At 45.2% G+C, this 25,580-nt stretch overlaps 1 protein-coding gene across 1 annotated transcript in view; it reads left to right on the forward strand.

The window, feature by feature from the left end:
• eif3ea (eukaryotic translation initiation factor 3, subunit E, a) overlaps positions 1-25,580 on the forward strand; it is a gene marked incomplete at its 3' end in the record, with an annotated part of 112,629 nt that overhangs the window by 65,540 nt on the left and 21,509 nt on the right. Inside the window, 3 exon segments of the mRNA XM_084335915.1 lie at positions 8,331-8,457; positions 9,424-9,525; positions 15,781-15,890. Of these exon segments, the coding sequence (XP_084192041.1) occupies positions 8,331-8,457; positions 9,424-9,525; positions 15,781-15,890 (339 nt within the window).

Below are 25,580 nucleotides of genomic sequence, written 5' to 3' on the forward strand. Positions count from 1 at the left end.
AGTCCTCTAAGTATTCCCCCCCGACTCCTCCACCATGAAGTCCTCTAAGTATTCCCCCCCGACTCCTCCACCACCATGAAGTCCTCTAAGTATTCCCCCCCGACTCCTCCACCACCATGAAGTCCTCTAAGTATTCCCCCCCGACTCCTCCTCCACCATGAAGTCCACTAAGTATTCCCCCCCGACTCCTCCACCATGAAGTCCTCTAAGTATTCCCCCCCGACTCCTCCTCCACCATGAAGTCCCCTAAGTATTCCCCCCGACTCCTCCTCCACCATGAAGTCCCCTAAGTATTCCCCCCCGACTCCTCCTCCACCATGAAGTCCCCTAAGTATTCCCCCCCGACTCCTCCTCCACCATGAAGTCCCCTAAGTATTCCCCCCGACTCCTCCTCCACCATGAAGTCCCCTAAGTATTCCCCCCCGACTCCTCCTCCACCATGAAGTCCACTAAGTATTCCCCCCCGACTCCTCCTCCACCATGAAGTCCACTAAGTATTCCCCCCCGACTCCTCCTCCACCATGAAGTCCTCTAAGTATTCCCCCCCGACTCCTCCACCATGAAGTCCTCTAAGTATTCCCCCCCGACTCCTCCACCATGAAGTCCTCTAAGTATTCCCCCCCGACTCCTCCTCCACCATGAAGTCCTCTAAGTATTCCCCCCCGACTCCTCCTCCACCATGAAGTCCTCTAAGTATTCCCCCCCGACTCCTCCACCATGAAGTCCTCTAAGTATTCCCCCCCGACTCCTCCACCATGAAGTCCACTAAGTATTCCCCCCCGACTCCTCCACCATGAAGTCCTCTAAGTATTCCCCCCCGACTCCTCCACCATGAAGTCCTCTAAGTATTCCCCCCCGACTCCTCCTCCACCATGAAGTCCTCTAAGTATTCCCCCCCGACTCCTCCACCATGAAGTCCTCTAAGTATTCCCCCCCGACTCCTCCACCATGAAGTCCTCTAAGTATTCCCCCCCGACTCCTCCACCATGAAGTCCTCTAAGTATTCCCCCCCGACTCCTCCTCCACCATGAAGTCCTCTAAGTATTCCCCCCCGACTCCTCCACCATGAAGTCCTCTAAGTATTCCCCCCCGACTCCTCCTCCACCATGAAGTCCTCTAAGTATTCCCCCCCGACTCCTCCTCCACCATGAAGTCCTCTAAGTATTCCCCCCCGACTCCTCCACCACCATGAAGTCCCCTAAGTATTCCCGCTCCTTTCTTTCCGCTCCGCGAGTCCCAGATAGGCGCGGTGACTCATGCAGCATGGCTCGCTATCGGAGCCCCCCTCCCTGGAGAGTGAGTAGGTGTAAGTTAATCAGGAACACAGCATGGAGTGTTGTGGTCTGCCATAGAGTCAAGCGACTACAAAGGGAGGGGAAGGGTTTGTCTAAACCAGGCTGACGGTCGCCGTGCCACACAGCCTGCTTCTGTTTTTAGACCCCACATCACAACTGCCACAGGTTACTCTATAGGAGCCATGTTCTTATCTGGCCTAGGTTACTCTATAGGAGCCATGTTCTTATCTGGCCTAGGTTACTCTATAGGAGCCATGTTCTTATCTGGCCTAGGTTAATCTATAGGAGCCATGTTCTTATCTGGCCTAGGTTACTCTATAGGAGCCATGTTCTTATCTGGCCTAGGTTAATCTATAGGAGCCATGTTCTTATCTGGCCTAGGTTACTCTATAGGAGCCATGTTCTTATCTGACCTAGGTTAATCTATAGGAGCCATGTTCTTATCTGACCTAGGTTAATCTATAGGAGCCATGTTCTTATCTGACCTAGGTTAATCTATAGGAGCCATGTTCTTATCTGGCCTAGGTTAATCTATAGGAGCCATGTTCTTATCTGGCCTAGGTTACTCTATAGGAGCCATGTTCTTATCTGACCTAGGTTAATCTATAGGAGCCATGTTCTTATCTGACCTAGGTTAATCTATAGGAGCCATGTTCTTATCTGGCCTAGGTTACTCTATAGGAGCCATGTTCTTATCTGGCCTAGGTTAATCTATAGGAGCCATGTTCTTATCTGGCCTAGGTTACTCTATAGGAGCCATGTTCTTATCTGGCCTAGGTTAATCTATAGGAGCCATGTTCTTATCTGGCCTAGGTTACTCTATAGGAGCCATGTTCTTATCTGGCCTAGGTTACTCTATAGGAGCCATGTTCTTATCTGACCTAGGTTAATCTATAGGAGCCATGTTCTTATCTGACCTAGGTTAATCTATAGGAGCCATGTTCTTATCTGACCTAGGTTAATCTATAGGAGCCATGTTCTTATCTGACCTAGGTTAATCTATAGGAGCCATGTTCTTATCTGACCTAGGTTAATCTATAGGAGCCATGTTCTTATCTGACCTAGGTTACTCTATAGGAGCCATGTTCTTATCTGGCCTAGGTTACTCTATAGGAGCCATGTTCTTATCTGACCTAGGTTACTCTATAGGAGCCATGTTCTTATCTGACCTAGGTTAATCTATAGGAGCCATGTTCTTATCTGGCCTAGGTTACTCTATAGGAGCCATGTTCTTATCTGGCCACAGGTTAATCTATAGGAGCCATGTTCTTATCTGACCTAGGTTACTCTATAGGAGCCATGTTCTTATCTGACCTAGGTTACTCTATAGGAGCCATGTTCTTATCTGACCTAGGTTAATCTATAGGAGCCATGTTCTTATCTGACCTAGGTTAATCTATAGGAGCCATGTTCTTATCTGACCTAGGTTAATCTATAGGAGCCATGTTCTTATCTGGCCTAGGTTAATCTATAGGAGCCATGTTCTTATCTGGCCTAGGTTACTCTATAGGAGCCATGTTCTTATCTGACCTAGGTTAATCTATAGGAGCCATGTTCTTATCTGACCTAGGTTAATCTATAGGAGCCATGTTCTTATCTGGCCTAGGTTACTCTATAGGAGCCATGTTCTTATCTGGCCTAGGTTAATCTATAGGAGCCATGTTCTTATCTGGCCTAGGTTACTCTATAGGAGCCATGTTCTTATCTGGCCTAGGTTAATCTATAGGAGCCATGTTCTTATCTGGCCTAGGTTACTCTATAGGAGCCATGTTCTTATCTGGCCTAGGTTACTCTATAGGAGCCATGTTCTTATCTGACCTAGGTTAATCTATAGGAGCCATGTTCTTATCTGACCTAGGTTAATCTATAGGAGCCATGTTCTTATCTGACCTAGGTTAATCTATAGGAGCCATGTTCTTATCTGACCTAGGTTAATCTATAGGAGCCATGTTCTTATCTGACCTAGGTTAATCTATAGGAGCCATGTTCTTATCTGACCTAGGTTACTCTATAGGAGCCATGTTCTTATCTGGCCTAGGTTACTCTATAGGAGCCATGTTCTTATCTGACCTAGGTTACTCTATAGGAGCCATGTTCTTATCTGACCTAGGTTAATCTATAGGAGCCATGTTCTTATCTGGCCTAGGTTACTCTATAGGAGCCATGTTCTTATCTGGCCACAGGTTAATCTATAGGAGCCATGTTCTTATCTGACCTAGGTTACTCTATAGGAGCCATGTTCTTATCTGACCTAGGTTAATCTATAGGAGCCATGTTCTTATCTGGCCTAGGTTACTCTATAGGAGCCATGTTCTTATCTGGCCTAGGTTACTCTATAGGAGCCATGTTCTTATCTGGCCTAGGTTACTCTATAGGAGCCATGTTCTTATCTGGCCTAGGTTAATCTATAGGAGCCATGTTCTTATCTGGCCTAGGTTACTCTATAGGAGCCATGTTCTTATCTGACCTAGGTTACTCTATAGGAGCCATGTTCTTATCTGACCTAGGTTAATCTATAGGAGCCATGTTCTTATCTGGCCTAGGTTAATCTATAGGAGCCATGTTCTTATCTGACCTAGGTTACTCTATAGGAGCCATGTTCCTCTCTGGCCTAGGTTAATCTATAGGAGCCATGTTCTTATCTGGCCTAGGTTAATCTATAGGAGCCATGTTCTTATCTGGCCTAGGTTAATCTATAGGAGCCATGTTCTTATCTGGCCTAGGTTAATCTATAGGAGCCATGTTCTTATCTGGCCTAGGTTAATCTATAGGAGCCATGTTCTTATCTGGCCTAGGTTAATCTATAGGAGCCATGTTCTTATCTGGCCTAGGTTACTCTATAGGAGCCATGTTCCTCTCTGGCCTAGGTTAGAAAGGGCCCACTCACTGTGGTAGGGGAAAAAGGCTTCCTCCTTTCACATTTAATTTGTCCAGTGGGGGTTGAGTTATGTGGGGGGGGGGGGGGGGGGGGGGGTGAAGTTCAAAGATAGATCTTGCCGATAGGGAGTGGTTGCGATACAATTAACGTTGATTGGCCGTCACCTTGACAAGGTGAGCGTTGTGTGTGTGTGTGTGTGTGTGTGTGTGTGTGTGTGTGTGTGTGTGTGTGTATAGGACTGAGGCCGTTGTTTCCACAGGAGTGTGCAGCGTGTTGTCTAAGGTTAGAATCAGCCTGTAGCACCAAGGCCTTCTCTCTGCTGCTGCTCAGCCCTCAGCCAGTTGACCTGTGGTTTGAAAAACAAGGCCAGGGTGGATCGTGTTTCAGCTACTGGCCAGGCCCCTCCTGCGCGGTGATCCGTAGCACCACCCGGGGTTTCCTCTGCTTCATCTTTCACAGACTAGGCAGCAGCTAATGAAAGGGAGGGCTCAGAGCCGGGACCCGCGCGCCGCGGAGAGTCCCCGTGTGAGGAACTCATCTATTTAGGTGGAAAGGCTTGTCCTCGTTCTAAATGCCATGAACTTTAATAAGCAGCCAGAACGGTGTATTGTGTGTCCGCACTGAGATCGTGTCAGGATGGGGGGGAATATACGGAAACTTGGGGCCCCAATTAATAAATACCCTTGAAATAAAGATTATGGATGTAAAGCTTTCAATATTTTTGACAACTTTTGTCTCTAGAGAAATTAACCTGCCATATTTTCAGAAGATTTCCCTAAAAGTATATATACCAAAGAAAATGGAAGATTACTCCACTTCTACGAGGTCCATCATTTGTTTATTTAAAACGGATCCTCGTTAGCTGACGCCTTAGCAGCAGCTAGTCTTCCTGGGGTCCAACAACATACAATATAACATACACCGATGGAACATAAGAAAAGCATACATCACAAAGAAAATGTATCATAGAATGGAGAAAAAACATGTATCATAGAATAAAAATAAATGTAAAACAGGAGATGAAAAACGAGAGATAAAATCCAGTTAGAACAAAAAAATCAGGGTGTGCATGTATTCAAGCTGTGCTGTAGCCAGGGCTGTACGTTAACTTTTTTTGCACATAGCACTGGTGCTACAGAGGTTGATAGTTTTGTAGCACAGGCCAAAATCTTGTAGCACAAGTATAAACGCGTTATATTTGTAACAGTCACAAATGTGCCTATTGTATTTATGTTATTTAGTTGCAGTGCCATGTTTGGCTGTCCTTTTCATGCTGACAAGTTGACGTCACACAGCCAGACACGTTACGTGTAAGGAATTATGGGATTTGGTGTTGGATGTATGGACTCTACTAGGGGTGGGAATCACCAGTTTCATCACGATACGATATCGATTCTTTGGACAACGATACGATATTTGTCTATCTGCCACGATACGATACAATGCAGGTGCCTGCAATCGATATGAGATGATATCATAAGCCCATTTAACACAATCGGTAACATTTAGATCAACTCAAAAAAGGTAACAAAAATATAATTTGAGAAAAAATATTTGAGCTCTTCCAAACTATTTATTGTTTTGAATACAAATAGACCTCCTGTTCACTATAAAGTGCCACGTTTTGATATATTGAGCTTTAAACTTTAAGTAAAAAAAATTTGGAACACGCAACCTAAAACCCCTTCCTCTCCCAAACCGTTCCTGCAATTGTTTTATGTTGCATGATGATCATGAATACATTTATTATGTATTGTATTTATGTTTAAATATCAACATTATCTGTCCACCCTTAGTATCAATATAATATACTCGTCTGACTTCATCTGATCTTTTCAAACGCACACACAGAAGGGAGAATGCCCCCTCCCCTCCCCCCTCCTTCCCAGTCCCCTCTGCTGTCTCTCTCTAGTCTCCATCGCTCTGAACAGGGTTTTAGCTTGTTAGCTTATGCTAATGTGACGTTAAATCCGGTCTTAAACACGACGTGGTCATAAAGGAATGGCGAGGATTGCAAAGCATGTTATATGCATTTGACCCGTTGCGGAATAAAACAGCAGGGATTTGTTTTGGGTGGCGAAATAAGCACACTATCCTTGCTCTGTTTCAATGTCCGCGTTCCAGGCGCTACTGCTACCGATGTGTGCTGTGGAGCGGAGCGGATATGAGTCACGACACCACAGATTTTCAAAATAAGAGTATCGAAATGAACTGAGCGTTGTTAGTTGCCGGAGCCATAGATATTATAGCTGGAGCTGCGCTTAGGTGGAAATGAGACCCGCGACAGGATTTTCAAAATAATCGATATGAACCGAATGCCTATCGCACCAGTGCTACTGAAGTAAATCCATTCATCGCACAGACGGATGTTGCTGTAGCACGTGTGATATATATCTCGCACTGTGCAGCCCTGGCTGTAGCATGAATAAAAAATGGGGGACCCTGATGTAAACAAGACTAAAGTCTTTCTCTGGTCTGCATCCATACTGTATTGTACCCATTCTGCAATCTGTTAATACAATTTTCAATCAATCAATCAATGAGACTAAATTGTATTGTGTGAGTGTAAATAGTGTTTAAGATTTCTTTTAAAACTAGCCTTTTCTTTGATGATCCGAACGTCGCTGGGAAGACAGTTCCAGGAGACTATCGCCCTATAAAATACCGCCCTTTTCATAAAGTTAGACTTGGGTAGAGGTAAATTAATCAATCCACCACTTGCCCCCCATTAGCATGTTCTTGGTATCCAGGGGCTAGGGGTGGACGGTATGGTCTAAAATTTATATCACGGTATAATTTGAAGCATAGACGGTAACGGTATATATCACGGTATCAGTGTTTCCGTTAGAATAATTTTTTTTGCCTGATAGGCAGGCTATATAAAGAGTGACATCCTCAAGGCATGTAGATTTATAATATTTTAACTTAAAACTAGGCTACTTTTGCGTATAAAGTCATTATATTCCAAATAAAATAAGTCCAGAGTCGAGACTCCGTGCTGCTCCCATTGCAAACAGCGGGGCTGGATTTTGCTAGAAGCATATGTAGCTGCAGAGCCGCAGAGCCAGGGGCGCTTTCAGGTCTGGTCACAGGCCCGCTCAACAGCGCCCCCCCCACCCAACGGCTGAATTGCCAATAGCTGAATTGGAGTATTGCACTGTGCCTCCCTCAGCAACTCTTTCTGGAGTGTCTTTGAGCAAGGCACTGAGCTGAACTGCACCCGTGGAGCTGCTCTGTGGCCAATGATGGAGGACTAAATGCAGAAAAACACCCTCCATGTGTCCCGAGCGCGTCTATATTAATCCCAGCCGAAGAGTGCTTCGCGTTTCTCTGATTGGCCCATGTGACCGCGGCGCGCGGTAGAGCGGAAATAGGCTGCTGCCTCCGCGTCAAGAAAGACAGACAGGCATTCTATTGCCATGCTCTGCGACAAACCCTAACCTTAACCAACTCCGAAAGAATGCCTAAACTTAACCCTAACCATAACCAACTCTGAAAGAATGCCTAAACTTAACCCTAACCATAACCAACTCTGAAAGAATGCCTAAACTTAACCCGAAAGAATGCGAAAGAATGCACGTTTATAGCGAGAGATGATAAATTAATTAAACGAGAAAAAAAAAATTGAAGTGAATCGAACTTGTCACCAACTGCACCGCAGGCTCCACAGCAAGGCGGCGAACGAGTTGAGCTAACCGTCGATGGCAAAACAGGGGGGATTACGGCTGCATTCTGCCGCGGGGCGTGTCGCGGCCAATCAGGGAAAACGCGGAAGCACTAAAGAAGAGGCGTCCCGAGCGCCTCTACTCTCCTTGTGTTCCTAGGCAACAAGGACCATGGCAGCTTTTCACTTTTGTGTTTCCACTTCCCATGTACCGTTCCCAGGGCATCCAGAGGAAGCCCTATTAGCCTTCAAGGTTCATCAGTTTTGAATGGAAAATGCCAGCCAGGCCCCTTGTTTTTTTTTTGTTACAAGGAAAGGCTACTGTTAGCTAAGCATTTATGTGCAAATAGAATTACCATTATGTATTCATCCACACAAACAAAAGATAGTGTCTTTGCCACAAAATTCTGCAACTTGTAATAAGTTGATTCCCTGCTCTGTGTCACGCCCTTCTTTATGCTCTTTCAATCAGTGATTCATTTTCTCATTCCAGGTACCTCAACGCCATCCAGACCATGTGCCCTCACATCCTGCGTTACCTGACCACGGCGGTCATCACCAACAAGGACGTCCGTAAGCGCCGCCAGGTCCTGAAGGATCTGGTGAAGGTCATCCAGCAGGTACATGTCTCCTCTTAACGTAATGGACTGCATTTATTTATAAAACTCTTTTATCCAAAGCTCATGCCTCGCATTCACCCACAAAATCACACACCAACGACGGAGGCAACCGTGCAAGGTGCCAACCTGCTGATGGGGAGCAGTTGGGGGTTACGTTAAGTGTCTTGCTCAAGGACACTTCGACGAGCTGCCGGGAGGAGCCAGAATCGAACCGCGAACCTTCTGATTACCAGACGACCAATCTACCCCCTGAGCCACTGTCGCCCCCAGTTGTCTCTTGTTTCACGTTAGGCTGTACATTCTGTTCAGTGTGCATCACTTGCACTCCTGCGATTCCACACAGGCCTCTGTGAGTGAGTAACTGACCGTGATGCAAACCCAAAAGCGTCGGTAATAGTCCCCCTTCCAGGAGCCTGGAGAGTTTATCAGGGGGATTTGAGTCCAAGCTAGAGAAGTCTTGAACCTATTACGTTTGATGAATGGCAGCACACTGTCTGATTGTAGTGTACCAATGCTCTCCCCCACCAATGACAGTAGCTTCTTCAGAGATCAATGGCTCTGAAATCCAAATGAGCGGCGTCTCAGTGGGTTGTGGATAATCACTAAAACATGTGTTCTGTGTCCCTCCCCCCTGCTGTATGGCCTCAGGTCTTTTTGGTTCTCTTCCCCTAAGCATGGTTTGGAACGGCTGTGGACGAGTGTTGAATGTGTGTTTTTAACTCGCGTTTGTGTAAGTTGTAACGTTTATTTACCCACAGTGCCTTGGGGTTTTGATTACTTAATGGTTATAGTTCCTCTGCTCGTCCAGTTGCTTCAACTGAATTGTTATGATATTATCATGTCTTTATGACTAAACCTGACAGACACTGTTTCCATCAGGGGGGAAATAAAACACACACACCGCAAACACGCGCTCGCTCCTTCATTCATTTCCACTACTGGTAACATTCCCCCCCTTGTTTTCAGGAGTCTTACACCTACAAGGATCCCATTACAGAGTTTGTGGAGTGCCTGTATGTGAACTTTGACTTTGACGGAGCGCAGAAGAAGCTGAGGGAGTGCGAGTCGGTAAGCAACCATTCACTTACACCACCACACTATTCACTTACACCATTCACTTACACCACCCCACCATTCACTTACACCACCCCACCATTCACTTACACCACCACACCATTCACTTACACCATTCACTTACACCACCCCACCATTCACTTACACCACCCTACCATTCACTTACACCACCCCACCATTCACTTACACCACCCCACCATTCACTTACACCACATCACCATTCACCAACACCTCCACCCCACTATTCACACGCACGCACGCATACACACGCACACACGCACGCACACACGCACGCACACACACACACACACACACACACACACACACACACACACACACACAGCCCGTCTGTGTGAGGGGCAGACCCTGCTGGTGTCATGATATACTGAGGAACTCCTTATTAGCGGCTCAGTCATGTATACCGTTAGTAATCATGCCATCTGCGTCTGACCTCTATACCTTTTCTCACAGCTTTTGTATCAGACGGGGGTTGTGTGTGTGGGTCCAGCGCCGTCACACCAGTGACAGTCTATCTTTTTCCCCCTCCTTTTTCCTCCAATTTTCTCCCATCCCAATGTTAGTCGTTATGCCAATTCCCAATCCCCTTCCTGGTCGCTGCGCACTTACCCCCCACAGTCGGTCTGGGAGAGTGGAGGCTACCACATGCTTCCTCCGACACATGTCCAGCCAATCAACCGCTTCTTTTCACCTGGCAGCGCGGATTCTCACGGAGAGGGCGTAGCGTGTGGAAGGATCACACTACCGCCCTTAGATCCTATCCGCGCTTAGCAGGCGCCCCGACCTAACTGTAGGAGTCGCTGTTTACAACGACCCGGACCCACCCCGCCAGCTTCCCCCACCCTCTAATACAGCCAATTGTATTAGTTTGAACGGCCAGCCAAGCTGGTGACAACCCCGGGGCTGTGAGCTGGATTCGAACAGGCCAATCCAGCCGCTCCGGGGTTGGTGACGAACGCAATCTCCGTTACGCCACCTGAGCGCCCTGACAGTCGGGGCCCTTTACATCATACTGGGTGACGCAGAGGTCGTCTCAAAACCCCATGACTCACAGGGGTTTCGGTCAAATCTTTTACTATGGCCTGTAATTCTCCATCAGCCTAGTAGTTAACAGGAAAAGCTTTATAAGCAAAGGTCCACGCAGAGGCGGACAGACGCTCGTTTTAAGAGAGAGGTCTGTCACAGAAGATCCATTTAGAACATGTATTTCCATTTTGGTTTGTAATGGCTCGATGGGTCACACCATAACAATTCTCGCAGAAGTGCTTGAGCTAAGAATGGAATATGAGCAGTGCTGTTTTAAAAACGCTGAATGCTCCCCACATGGCCGCTAAGATCCCTGTTAAAAGTGTCGTGACCGCCGTGTCTGATGGGTGTTTGATAACTTACTGTGATGTAATTGTTCTCGTAAAACATTTAAAGTTTTTGCATTCACCAAATTCCTCTGCCGTTTTGAATATTCATATTTGCTGCGCCTTCTGGCCTTAGAGCCTCGCTTCATAACTGTTGAGATGTTTACTAGGGATGCACCGATATGAAAATTTGCCACCGATACCGATTGTTCAACTAACACAATCGGTCGATACCGATATTTGTGGCAAAAAAATAATATTGTACTATTGTTTTTTTTTTTTTTTTATATAAATGAAACTACTGTATATTTGTATGTCTCTAAATGTTTTGATGAATTGAAAATGGAGGACCCTTGTGTAAAAAAGCCGAAAGTCTTTTTCTGGTCTTCATCCTCCAGTCCACTGAGCTGTACTGTATTGTACCCATTCTGCAATCTGCCAATAAAGTTCTCAATCAATCAATCAATCAATCAATCAATCAATCAATCAATCAGACAAATGCATAGAATAGCTCCCACCATAATCATAACAAAAAATTATATTGTTTATGAAAATGTTTTAGCCCTATGCTTGACTATTATTTTAAGCATGGCAACAAATAAAATAATAATAATAAAATGAATAAATAAAATATTAAATAAATAGGCTACACGTCTCTTTTTGTGTTACAAAATTGTGCTCACCGATATGAACATAGGCCTCTTTACTTACTTAAAAAAAGGAAACATCAAGAAATATGTTTATGGTATTAATTCCACCATGCCATGGTGCACTATCTCTCTCTCTCTATGACTCTGCTCTCAACCAAAGCAATGCAACGGAACGTGGGCGGCTAGGTGGTGTAGTGGGCAAGGCACTCGCCACCAGTGTGGAGACGCTAGGATTTGCGTGTTCGAATCCAGCTCTCCACATTGTTTTCAGTTTAGCTGGTCGTCCGCAGTAATACACATTGGCCGTATTACGGGGAGGGAAAACTGAAGGGTGGGGATCGAACGTTGTGAACAAGCGACTCCTACAAGTCGGTTGGTGCGCCTGCGCAGTAGAATCAGGAAGTGTCGGGGGCAGCGTGAGCCTCCCACGCGTTACTCCTCGACACTGAGAGATCGAGCTGCGCAGGTGAAAAGATGCGACTGCTGTTACCTCAAGTACCGGAGGGGACTTGTGCTATGTATGACTTAGTCCACATTGCAGCCGGCTTGTGGGAGGCAAGAAACAGCGTTCGTGACAGGGGAGGGTTGAATTGGATGATACGAAATTGGGATGGGAGAAAATATAGAAAAAATGGGAGAAAAAGTGGATAAAAAAAAATAAAATGCAACGGAACAATTTTGATTGACAGTCGATTCTGCCAATTACGTCACACCGCTTGCACCCGCCTCCTGCTGTTCTTACCACCAATCGGCAAGCGTGTATTTGATTTTTACTTCCGGTATGTCCGCCATTGATTTTGACGAGTGCTCACAACAAAGCTACTAACGTTAGCTCCCCGCGGCCGACGAGTAGATTACCAGCGCTCCGCAGGATGACTAAACGAGGCATAATGATTTTACTGCAACGAATGTTATAATAAAAGCCTTTCCATACATCTGTCTGATTGAAAACTTTATTAACAGACCGCAGAATGGGCACAACTCAGCACGGGCTGAGATATGAATGAGTAATCATTACAGTAATGCTTGCTATCTATCTAGGTCGTCCTCGGACGTTGCTATGGTCCGGTAAATACGCTGATGCTATTGAACGTGTAACTATATAACGTTAATGCCACAAAACGAATGCCTTTGTTAATCATAAGTAGTAACTTTGATGCAGTAGCGTGTGTGTGGGGGCGGCGTTGTGCAGGTCGCTTGACTGAAACTTTTTTCAAAGTTTGAACCTGTGGGCCAGATTGACGCGACACAAATTGATGGATATTTATCGGCTACTGCCATCGGCACATTTTAGCTTATGGGCCGATGGCAGTCAACAAGGCACTTATCGGCCGAAACCGATTCCCGACCGATATATCGGTGCACCCCTAATGTTTACTATGTTTATGAAATTTGTGCTCCAAAGACGACCATAATTGTAAGAAAATTAAAGTAATCAGTCAAGCAAATCGCGTGTTGCTTTGATTGACCATGCCCGGGAGATGGCTAATATTATTATATATAATTCATATATTATTTAGGTCCTCTGACGAGGGTCCAGGCAGGTTCTGGAGACCCAATCACTGGACAGCAGTCGGGTTTAGAGGCAGTGCAGGTGTGCTAATTGGTGCTGCGCTGCATGTATGCATGTTCTCTCACCCCCCCCCCCCCCCCCCCCCGTTTAGTCTTTGCATACATAGTGTAATTTAGATTTCCCAAATGATTTGATAATTTGGTCCTGTGGAGAAATAAAAGGCCCCTATTTGGCAATTTGGCCCCCTTTTTCATCTTTCGCCTCTTGACGATAAACGTCCAGAATGAAAAACATCTGGCCTGATCAAATAGCTCTTTCATTGAAGTAAATGTTTATAAATCATGTCAGTGGTTTACTGAAGGTTCCATTTCGTTCTAATCTATTTCTAAGCTAATATAAAGCGCCTGCAGCCCGCCAAGTCACCGTTTAACAAATGAGGAACGCACAACTAAACTCATTTGCGCAGATTTGTTTTTACTCTAGCTATACTCGTGCAAGATGGCTGCTTTGACAGAAAGAATTCAAAGCACTGTCTCGGGAGAAAATGAGATTTTCCCTGTGCAGATGCCTTGGGGGTGCGGGGGGGGGGGGGGGGGCATCTTCCAAACGATGACATGTACTACCAACAATATTAGGACTGTATCCTATTTCAGCGAAGACGTGACACACACCCTCAATCACAGGCCTTGTTAAAACACTTGCACGCACTTTTGAAGAACTCTCCGAGTCGCTCTTGACCTCCCTCTGCGGGGTTCTGTTTACAGAGACTGGCTGCTTGGAGCTCACGCTGCCTCCCTGCTGCCTCTCCGCCCCGGGAGCGTCTTACCCGTCAGTCTCATCGGGGCATGCCCTCATCAGAGCCTTGTTCACACGCACAGCCGGCTAGGCGGCGGGCGGTTACGCAGAATGCCGTTTAACTGCACCTTGAGTGCCATTACCTGCGATGCTCTGCAAACATTTTCACAAAATGGCCTTGTTTAAAGACGGAGCAAGAGCGGGCAAAGAGGTTTTTTCCCCTCAATCATTGAGACATGTGTGCGTTCACTGGAGGGTTAAAGGGATGTTTTATAAAATGCGGTATGATGGCAGAGAGGTAAACAGATACCCCACTGGGATGGGCTCTTGCGCTGATGAGCGTTTCTAATGCATCAATTTGGAGTCATTGAGAAGAGAACAAAAAGCCTGCGACTCTCCGAGTGGCACCCACCTATTTACTGATTGTAGGAACACACAGACATGGGTATTGTGTTCAGCTCACTGCACCCTTCACAGCGGTTAAAGCCAAGTGATTTATTTAAAAGTAGGGACTGTAGTTTGGCTTAGGTCGTCCTGTTTAGGGTATCCATGTGTTTTTTTTTTTTTTTTATATTCCTTATTCCACCCCCGTTTGGAATCACTGTCAGATGTTGGACGCTTGCATGTCAAAGAGAGAAAAGTATAGGCCTACTACCTATAGTTCAGCCCCGGCATGAAAGGCCTCTTGGAAGCCCCGCTCAAAATTTGTTTAAGCTTTGCGGTCTGAATCCCAGATGACAGTAATTAGGGGCACTTAGCTGTTCAAAGTTTATCAGCCTTAGATAAGCGTTGTCATAGCTGAAATGTGCGTTGCCTGATAGCGCCATGTAGTTGGGATCTATTCAAGCAGAACTCTGGTTAGATAGCAGCTTTCTAAGCTTAAGCAAACCGAGAGCTGGTAATTGAAGGAAAACTTTTGAAGACCGAGGTCTGTGATGTGAACTGGGAGACTCACACAGGACGGCTGGAGCGCGGCAGCCTCTCAGGAACGCTCCTCCAGGTCACTGTTCGCGTCGCGTCCAAGAGCCCAAACATGGCCATGTCCCTCGGCACGGTGTGTCACAGGTGATGCATGAACTGAAGGAGAGACTTGTTCTCGTCTGTGTTTTTTATTATTATTATTATTATTATTATTATTATTATTATTATATATATATATATATATATATATATATATATATATATATATATATATATATAGGATGACTGTTGCACCCCTGAGAATCTGGTGAGTGTAAATTGGTGGTGTTGCACAGTAGACGTGACGCAGCCAGATGAAGGGTGATAAGTCACAGCCTCTGTGGTCGGTCCAGTGGCTGTCGTCTCCGTTCTCGTTTCATGTGGAGGCGGCAGAATTCAAAGATTTGTGGTCGATTTGGAAGCACCCCGCGAGTGGCCTGGGATTACTTTTTTTTTTTTTTTTTTTTTTTTTTTTTAACAGATGGGGCTTTCTCCTTTTAAGGCTATTGCCAAAACAAACCACTCGGTAACTTAAATGTGGCCAGAATGGACCCCCGATACGATACTCTCTTCTTGCCTGTATCTCAAGAAATGGTGATTTTCTTTCTTCTTGTTTTAATTTGACTCGGGTTTCAGTGAATTGAGTTTTCCCACAATTGAGTCAGTCGGGCTCGAGTCTCGAATAAGGACCGAGATTGAAACCTGTAACTGCTGCTGCTGCTGCACTCACACGGCTCTCCGGGGTCGGTCAGTCAGAGCCCTGATCTTGATTGCCGTAACGATTCTCTGAAGAAGAAAAAAACTCCCAACGTCTGTCCTTGTTTAACGTCTGTTTTACCTCCCGGGAACCTTCCAGTGGTTTTCATAGGAACTCTGAGCTAGTCTATACACACTGACCGAAATACCCCTTGGTATAATATTTGTGTTAGCGTTATGTAACTTATTTTGTGTCTCCTCTCAGGTTCTTGTGAATGACTTCTTCCTGGTGGCTTGCCTGGAGGACTTCATCGAGAACGCCCGCCTCTTCATCTTCGAGACGTTCTGCAGGATCCACCAGTGCATCAGCATCAGGTGTGACACTCGACACAGTGAACCGATAAAACAATGCAAACGAGATCAAAGTAATGAAATAAATCACTGCCGTAGCATATTTAATGTTAGCGGAAGATGAACTGGTAGGAGGAGAGGGGAAAGGGGTTTTAGAGAAGGATTTGTTGAGCACATAAAAAATTTGCACATAGTACAGTTACTTTGTTTACCCAGGGACAGTTACTTTGTTTACCCAGGGACAGTTACTTTGTTTACCCAGGGACAGTTACTTTGTTTACCCAGGGACAGTTACTTTGTTTACCCAGGGACAGTTACTTTGTTTACCCAGGGACAGTTACTTTGTTTACCCAGGGACAGTTACTTTGTTTACCCAGGGACAGTTACTTTCTTTACCCAGGGACAGTTACTTTCTTTACCCAGGGACAGTTACTTTGTTTACCCAGGGACAGTTACTTTCTTTACCCAGGGACAGTTACTTTGTTTACCCAGGGACAGTTACTTTGTTTACCCAGGGACAGTTACTTTGTTTACCCAGGGACAGTTACTTTGTTTACCCAGGGACAGTTACTTTGTTTACCCAGGGACAGTTACTTTGTTTACCCAGGGACAGTTACTTTCTTTACCCAGGGACAGTTACTTTGTTTACCCAGTGACAGTTACTTTGTTTACCCAGGGACAGTTACTTTGTTTACCCAGGGACAGTTACTTTGTTTACCCAGGGACAGTTACTTTGTTTACCCAGGGACAGTTACTTTGTTTACCCAGGGACGGTTACTTTGTTTACCCAGGGACGGTTACTTTGTTTACCCAGGGACAGTTACTTTGTTTACCCAGGGACAGTTACTTTGTTTACCCAGGGACAGTTACTTTGTTTACCCAGGGACAGTTACTTTGTTTACCCAGGGACAGTTACTTTGTTTACCCAGGGACAGTTACTTTGTTTACCCAGAGACAGTTACTTTGTTTACCCAGGGACAGTTACTTTGTTTACCCAGGGACAGTTACTTTGTTTACCCAGGGACAGTTACTTTGTTTACCCAGGGACAGTTACTTTGTTTACCCAGGGACAGTTACTTTGTTTACCCAGGGACAGTTACTTTGTTTACCCAGGGACAGTTACTTTGTTTACCCAGGGACAGTTACTTTGTTTACCCAGGGACCGTTACTTTGTTTACCCAGGGACAGTTACTTTGTTTACCCAGGGACAGTTACTTTGTTTACCCAGGGACAGTTACTTTGTTTACCCAGGGACAGTTACTTGCACACACACTCACTTTAGCATTTTTTTCTGCATTTTTGTACCTCATTGCCTGCATTTCTACTTCATTGTACTTTCATTGTACTTAGGTTGGACTTTATTTGTATATTGTATATTTGTAGTGTTGGTACTTCATTCCTCTTTTACTTACTTATTTTTTTTGTACTGTATGAAGCTGTAGGGGGCTCATACAGAACCAAACATTTCACTGTAATGTACATGTACCGTACTTTTCGCACTATAAGCCGCACCTGACTATATGCGGCAGCAGCTAAATTGAATGATGTGTACATGTATAAGCCGCACTGGACTATAAGCCGCAGGTGTTTTAATGTTTAATTACCATATGTCATTAGCATTGGGACACAATACTGTCGGACAAATAACAAGCATTAACTCATTTACAAGTTGTATTAAGTTTAGCAAATAAAGGAACAGATAAATAACATTTCAATGCAGTCAAAAAAGCAATATTTAGATGTTTACATTTTCGAGTTTGGTCACGTCGAGTCGCATATAAGCCGCACCGTTATATAAGCCGCAGGGTCGAAAAATGGGGAAAAAAGCCGCGGCTTATAGTCCGAAAAGTACGGTACTTTATACTAGTTAGTTAAGTATTTATTTTTTACCCAGGGACAGTGCACATTAATCAACATCTTCAGTTTCCACATCAATGTAAATGAGCCAGAATTAGCTAATGAGCTGGTTTTCATCTGTACTCCCTGCCTGCCGTGACGCATGTCTTTATGGTTAGACTCTGAGCTTAACGAATGTGGGTATTTTACTAACTAACCAGTTCCAAAACTAAACCAGCTAATGAAACCCAAACCAAATAAACGATGGTGCAAACAACGCATCAAAGTTATGAAAGCACCTCTAGCTGTTAGCGTTGTGAGGAGATGAGACGTTTGCGTTCGGACCCGGAGCTCGAGACGGAGCGGCCGAAGGGGCGGAGCAGGAAGTGACGTCTGCCGTCGCCAGATTTGCTCGGAGACGAGGTGCAGGACAGAGACACGCCGGGCCGGCGATGATAACCCAAACGTCCCCTAACTGATAAGTGTTTATGGCCTCTTCCCGGAGGCGCAGACACTCGGGTCTCTGGCCACCCGGCACGTCTCGGGGTCGGGCATCGGGGGGTTTAACTGCTTCCAGGTCTCACTAAACTTTTAAAGACCACCTGAGTGAGACCAAACCAGGGACAGGTTTCTCCCAGGGAGAGGTCAGGGTTTAGATGGGTTTAGACGTTCCCAGCTGCGGCGCTGGCTTCCTGCAGGTCGTCCCGGGTCAGGGTGGGCCGAGGGTCACGGAGTTCCGAAGGTTTTCCAGGAAAAACCCCGGGTCCAGAACACAGTGTTGCTACACCGATAATAAATGGACCTTGGATACCCACCAGAACCAAGTAATGGGAGTCGGCGCTGATTATAGTGAGCATTTAGGGAAGAAGAAAAAAATGATTATTGTAATTGTCTGCAATTAAGATGGATTATACGATTTGGCTGCTTGTTTTGCATCAATTTTAGTAAATTACAAATGTAGATTTGTGTCTTGTGAGCATCCAGGACCCTTCCCAACAACCAGCCCTCTTCTCTGTAGATAGATTTGCATCTTAGCCGTGATATATTGTAATCGATGAACTAATATATTAGTTTGGTGTTTTTGCTTTATCCCGATTACTTCACCATTTCTAACGGACAAATTGCCCGGTTGCTCAACGTGCGCTACGTTGAAAAGCCATACTCGCATCATACAGCCCCTCAGGCAGATTAGTTATTCTCAAACTTTTGAAGGCAGGCCTGCATTTCAAATATGCTACTGCTGCGAACACACGACGCTCGGTGGAAAGAGGGAATGAATTACTTCTCCTGACACGTAAATGATTGCGTTGACTGTTGCATGGAGCTGCGGAGGTCTGTAGTCAAGGTTGAACAGTGGAACATGATCAGCCTTTGTCGAAATCTCCAGTTTCAGATTGTCTGGCATTGATTAGGAGTCCGGGCTCTTTTTTTGGCAAGTCTCGCTGCAATTGGATCCATTTAAAGACCACAAAGGTTAGTGGTAACACTGACATAGGAAGTAGAACGGTGGTTTTTCTACTTTTCACCTTTTTTTTTGTTGGTCTTTTGTCAAGCTCTTCTGAAGGAGGAGCAGGACGGACGCCCGGCACGTCGAGGGGCTCCTGGTGTTTATTTTCGGTGTTATGACGATCAACAGAACATGTCTATTTCTGACAAACGCCCAAATTCCAAGTCATTAGTCTTCTCTCCCCAGAAGCCCTTTGCACCCATGCATGGAACCTCGAATGAATTTGATGCCTGTTTTTAATGAGGCCATTTCTACAGCTGTTGGCCCTGATGATGGTTTCACAGATATTTAGCTTGCTTTCTGCCCACGGCAAAGTAGACCAGAAGTTGGCGTAATTTAGTTATTTCATGCAGTAAAGGCTTATGTAAAACGTACTGTCGGCAGTGAAAATGTGACCCCGTGATTTGAGCCCACACTGGTAATTGCATCCACACATCCTTTTGTCTAGACGTCCCCGTGTCCTGGAGTGTGTATCGGAACGTTCGTTTCACTCGCATTGTTTGATTTACAGAGTTAATTCCGTTTGCCTCTGACATTGATTTGTCGGCGGCAATACCCCACGTTGACCTCAGAAGGCACACTTGTCCTTTGACGTTTTAATTAAGTGCCTGAGACGTGACCGTTTAGCCTCCGCTCTGCCGGGAGCAGCAGCGGCCAGCGGACCGTTGGTTCCCATCTGCACATTGTGTGTGTTTGTTTTAGCACAAGAGTTCACTGTTTAGTTGGAAGGAGAGACCCGATGTTGTGCATTTGGATGTAAAATGGAAGATCTTTCCACCTCACAATTGAGTCATTAGGAAGACCACACGGTCATTTCGGTTTCCCCCCCGAAGAAAAAAAATCTATTTTAGCCCAAGCCGAAAAAGCAGGGTTGCTCCAAATGGCTTGGAATCTCCAAACGCTATCATATGGTAGTGTTTAACAATGCATTCATTTTAGCCCCAGCCATGTTAAGAAGGGGGCTACTTTTAAGAAGGACCCCCCCCCCCCCTCTCCTCCTCCCGCTGTTCCTCCTCTCTCGCCTCCTCTGGCCTAGTTCTACCCCCGATGCCTGACCCTTCTCCTCGCTGAGTGTGAGGTAGAGACACACGGGAGTCCCCGGGCCTGGAGCTCAGCAGCAGCTTGAGTGAGCGGGTCGAAGTGAAAGCGATCCCATCTCCCCCAAGGAACAGTGGCACGGTTGTGTAAAACGAGACCAGTCGGGGAGGCTCGTCTGCCTGGCTTAACGGCCAAAGGATGTCAATAGTTTAGGTTGTGTAAGTCTGTCCCTCTCGCTTTCACGTCTCCATGCTGCGCTGTCTTCACCTTTTAGGGCTGTGGAGATGCATCAGTCAGCCCATATTGTTGGCCCATATTTATATATATATATATATATATATATATATAAGCCTTTTACTGATATATTGGAGCAAATGTGCTGCTGGAAAGGACTAAACGATAGAATAAATGCATAATCGAATGGCGTTAAAACATGTCGACACGTCTAACATTGCTATTATTTTAAACAAATGGCTATTTATTTTTAGTGTTAAAATAAAACGCAAACACAGATATTTGCAATTGATACTGCTATAGTTATTGGAAATCGAAGCTCCCCCAAAATATCAAAATCGCTATCGGAGCCAAAAGTCTCCACGAACGGTCTGTAGTCTCCTTCCCTCTTTGCGTTTGATCTCATCTCGTCTGGGAGATATGAGCGGAAGCTCTGGCCGTTTAAAAGACACGGTTCAGTAGCGGGGAGAGGGATAAAAAGAAAAACAAGCCCCCTCTCTGATACACATGCCCTCCTAAAAGAAAAGCATTCCCACATTTTCCTCTATGAATTAGATTAGAGGGCTTTTGGCCGGTCGTAGGGCGCGCGCTCGGGGGCAGTCTGTACCGTCGTGGTAGGCTGCGTAGACCACGCTCTCAGAGGTTGGGGGGGGGGGGTTAACTCCCCAGCCAGGAAACGGGATCATGTTTGTTTTGATCTTCATATCTGCCATGTGCCCCCCACTTTACCAAATCACCAAAACAACATACCGGTACTCTCCTTTCCCCTGTGCAGCAATTACTTAATGATGGGGTTCAAATCCAACCTGGAACCAAACCTGTTTGGGTTTGTCATTGATTATTTGATTAATTTGTAACATGTCTGTTGTAACATGCGTTACTTAGGACTATAGGCTTGGCCTGACTGTTCTTGACTCCCCCCCCCCCCCCCCCCCCCATCACATTATGAGCAATGGTTGATTGCTTAGCAGGGCTCTACGCTAACCTTTTTCCCAAGGAGCACATGGGCTCCTAAATGAAAAAATTTAGGAGCACACAAAGAAATTTAGGAGCACACAAAAATATTTAGGAGCACAGTGAAAATATTTCAAGTAACAGAGTTAATTTAATTTTTTTCCAAAAATATATGTATATTTGTACTGTGCGTGCGTGTGCAAACGGGAACGGGACACACATCTGTGCAATAGCACATACCACCAAAGTCACTGGCCCACTGTGTGTATCTGCGTGTGCAAACGAGAATGGGACACAGACATTTGAACTATTAAGTGATTAATGCCTACTGTGGCAAAGGTGTAGCCAACAACTAGGCCTAATAAAAAAGGCAGTGACATTGAACAAAAAGGAGACACTGGCATTACCACCAGGGCCATCAGTAGAGGGGACTGTAAGGTGCCCTTTCGGTATACTACCTTTGCTAAAACTGTGTTCTCTGTTAAAGGTGGTAACTACTGGAATAGCCTACCAGTTGTGATTAGAGAGTGCCCTACATACTCCATGTTCAAGACCCATCTTAAACTGCATCTTAAGGCAAACCAGAACTGTGATCGTTTTTAATCTGATTTAGTTTATGTAACTTGTTTCTTATTTTTATCATTGATCGTCACAATGCTTTTACCCTAAGCAGGCTATTTATTTATTTATTTATTGAAAGAGTTTTGCTGTCTCCTGGTGTAAATTAGCTCTTGCTACAACCCTGCATGTTTACATTTTGTATTTTGTACTTGATGTTCATTAACACTTTGATTACCACTGGTGAACATGGTAAAACCCTGTTAAATGCCAGCACCCACTTCAATGATAGCGTTGTGAACGCATAATCTCTGTTTTAAATTATGTGTCTAATCTGCCCGTCGCTTATCAATGACTTGTTTGCAGTCAACATTGTCGAAACGGATTGTTTTTTAATCGGTTCATTTCCGTTTTATAGCATTTTGAAAAGCCCTCGTTTTTCAGGAAAATATATAGATTCCGTGATAAACGGCATTTACTGGAATATTCTGGCATATACAAAAACGTTGTAATTTTTCGGCCTATTTATGAATCGTTTTCAAATAAACGCTAGATTATCGATAGTATATGTGTACTTATGCACGCTATAGAAGCGGGCTGAAATATCGATTCTCTCATTTCCTGATCAGCGCGCACACACAGACACACACACACACACATATGGGACACGTTGATATATCTGTGAAAAAAGCTCTGATTATCCCAAGACTGGTCAAATAGATTCCTTACCTCAGATCAGATGTTATCCAAAAAGATGATTCCAATTCCTGATCGCCATTCCAAATATCGATCGCGTTTATTGATTCAGCGTTGGGTGCTGGAAATACATAATCCACGCATTTCTGAGGGCCGGCGATCACTTGGTCTCTTCAGTTGGCTTGACTGAAAAGTAAAATGAGGAAACTGGCCCCCCCCCCCCCTTCATCAGTCTAAACTAATGGGGTGCAGTATCACAGGGAGAGACGATAGGGGGCGGTGTCTTCCCAATTGAGCTCAGAGAGACTATGCAACACTAGCGTGAGGCTCGATTGATGAAATATGAATTCAAATCGGCAATAAAAAAAAATACGACAAACAAACGCTATATGTCGTTGGCGGCACTCAACTGGCGGCATGAACTAACGACTTATAGCGTCATTAGCATCCAAAGTGTTAACATGTGCAGTCCCTATCAAATAAAACTACTGCTACAAAAGTAACAGTCACTTAACTTTAGCTTTTGCCCCTTTTATGCATACAATGCCTATGTTTTGGCGGTGTTGCTCTTCTAGAAAAATAATCCTTTCAGGGTTGCCTATTGAAATACTGTACACCTCCAGTACAGAAACATTGTTTATGAGTTTGCGTGTCAGGTAGACCATTGATTGACAGTCGATTCTGCCAATTACGTCACACCGCTTTCACCCACCTCTGCTGTTGATAACGCTAGCCAAGTTAGCACACACACACACGCACAGTGGGCCAGTGACTTTGGTGTAGGGGTGTAACAATGCATCGCAATGCATCGCTCCTAAGGGGAAAATTCAACTGCATCGATTTGAAAATGTTAGAATCGATTATCGCAATTTTAATGTGTACACACAGTGTTATGTTATTATCATGTCCGTTACAGCCAACACAACGACATACGCTACTGCATCAACGTTATGATTAACAAAGCAAGGCATTCGTTTTGTTGCATTAACGTTATATTACTATTGCTATCGATAAATCTAGGTGTTCTAAAATCTATTGCTATTGGTAAGACTAGAATAAGTTACATTAATTGAATGTTACTGTCTCGGAAAACTCTTGCATATTGCAATGGCGGAGTTTCCGGAAGTAAAAAAGCAAATGAATGCTTCCGATTGGTCATTTCCTTTCTTTCCCTTGAAACCAGTCACGACACTCGACTGTGATTGGACCGTTGGCTTGAGTGCAATGTGGGACTTGTAGTTTTTGAACGATTAGCAGCGGAGAGAAAAAAGCACGACTGAGGCTGTAATCTTCACTTGCACACTGTGCGAGTCATTGATTTTTCCGGTTCCCACACACATATTATTAGGGGCAAATGCGAGTAAAATGGTCTCACTGTAGAGCCCTGCTTAGTTACATTTAGTCATTTAGCTGACACTTTTAAACTTACAAGTTCAACAGGAAGGGTACAACTCTGGCAGCTAAGGGTGAGTAACATTGTTCGTCAAAGTTCGAGTAGTACAGTATAGACATATTAGTATAGTTGGTAGTGGTATAGGCATAGTAGATTACTTGGAAAGTACATAATAGTAAACTTGAAGTGTGTTTTGTTTGTGTTTTCTTAAACACCCAGCCTTGATTGTCGAGACAATTGAATGAATTAGCTCTGGCAGGATACTGATTATCCCACAGTTCTCCATGAATGTGCAGGAGAAGCCTCTGTCTGCAGGCCCACCCCACAGAACACTGCTCCCTGGAAGGAGGCCCTCCGCTGGCCTCCCTGGTGTTGCCAGTGTCACAGTGTGACGGCAGACATATGTTAACCATCACGCCCTACACTCACGTCACTTGACAGCTGACACTTTTCCTGCTTGTTAGGTCCCGAATAATGATCCATAAGAGCAATTTCTTTGCCACGCATCATTTTCCAGGGCCTTCGCTGAGTCTAAGCATAATCAGCTGTCCGGTAGAGCTGGGTGGGGGTGGGGGGGGGGGAGCTGACGTCTGTGAGTGACTGGTCGATCACTGTGCCTCTGGGGCCGTTGAGATTCGCCGGGAAATTGACCCGTAACTTGTGTTTTACTGGCCCGTTATTCACCTCCTCCATCACTCCGCTGTGCGGCTGATGGATCATGCTCTGTCACCCCCCCCCCCCCCCCCGCTCTGTCCATTATGCTGAGGTAACGCTATTTATTTGTTGTTGATACTTCCAGACACTGATGTCATCTCAGCCCCTTCTGTGTGTGGTTTTGGGTTTTTGAGAAAGTAAAGTCAAGCCTAGTGGGTCAGCACGAGGGGAACACATTTATCTTTCTTCCTTTTTTCTTCTTTTTTTCCACAAGTGTTGAGGTAAGGCAAACATTATCCCAAATGAGGTTACTTTCAAAGTGGCATTTACAAGCAAGAGAGTCCTGAAGAGGGGGGGGGGGGGGGGGGCTGCCGGTATCGGTGGTTGTGGGATGAGTCAGTAGGAGACCCGTATCGTGAGAAGTGGTGGGTTCTGGCTCGGTTCTTAGCTGTGGGATGAGTCAGTGGAGACCCGTATCATGAGAAGTGGTGGGTTCTGGCTCGGTTCTTAGCTGTGGGATGAGTCAGTGGAGACCCGTATCATGAGAAGTGGTGGGTTCTGGCTCGGTTCTTAGCTGTGGGATGAGTCTGTGGAGACCCGTATCATGAGAAGTGGTGGGTTCTGGCTCGGTTCTTAGCTGTGGGATGAGTCTGTGGAGACCCGTATCGTGAGAAGTGGTGGGTTCTGGCTAGGGATGCTCGATATTGGCTTTTTTACCTATACCGATATTGTCCAACTCTTAATTTCCGATACCGATATCAATACCCCCCCCAATTTTTTTTATTATTTCAGGTAATTAACATTACATATCTCTTGTTGTGGAATTACCACAACATTATGCATA

The sequence above is a fragment of the Notolepis coatsorum genome (assembly GCF_963971535.1).
Source record: "Notolepis coatsorum genome assembly, chromosome: 19".
Classification (NCBI taxonomy): Eukaryota; Metazoa; Chordata; class Actinopteri; order Aulopiformes; family Paralepididae; genus Notolepis; species Notolepis coatsorum.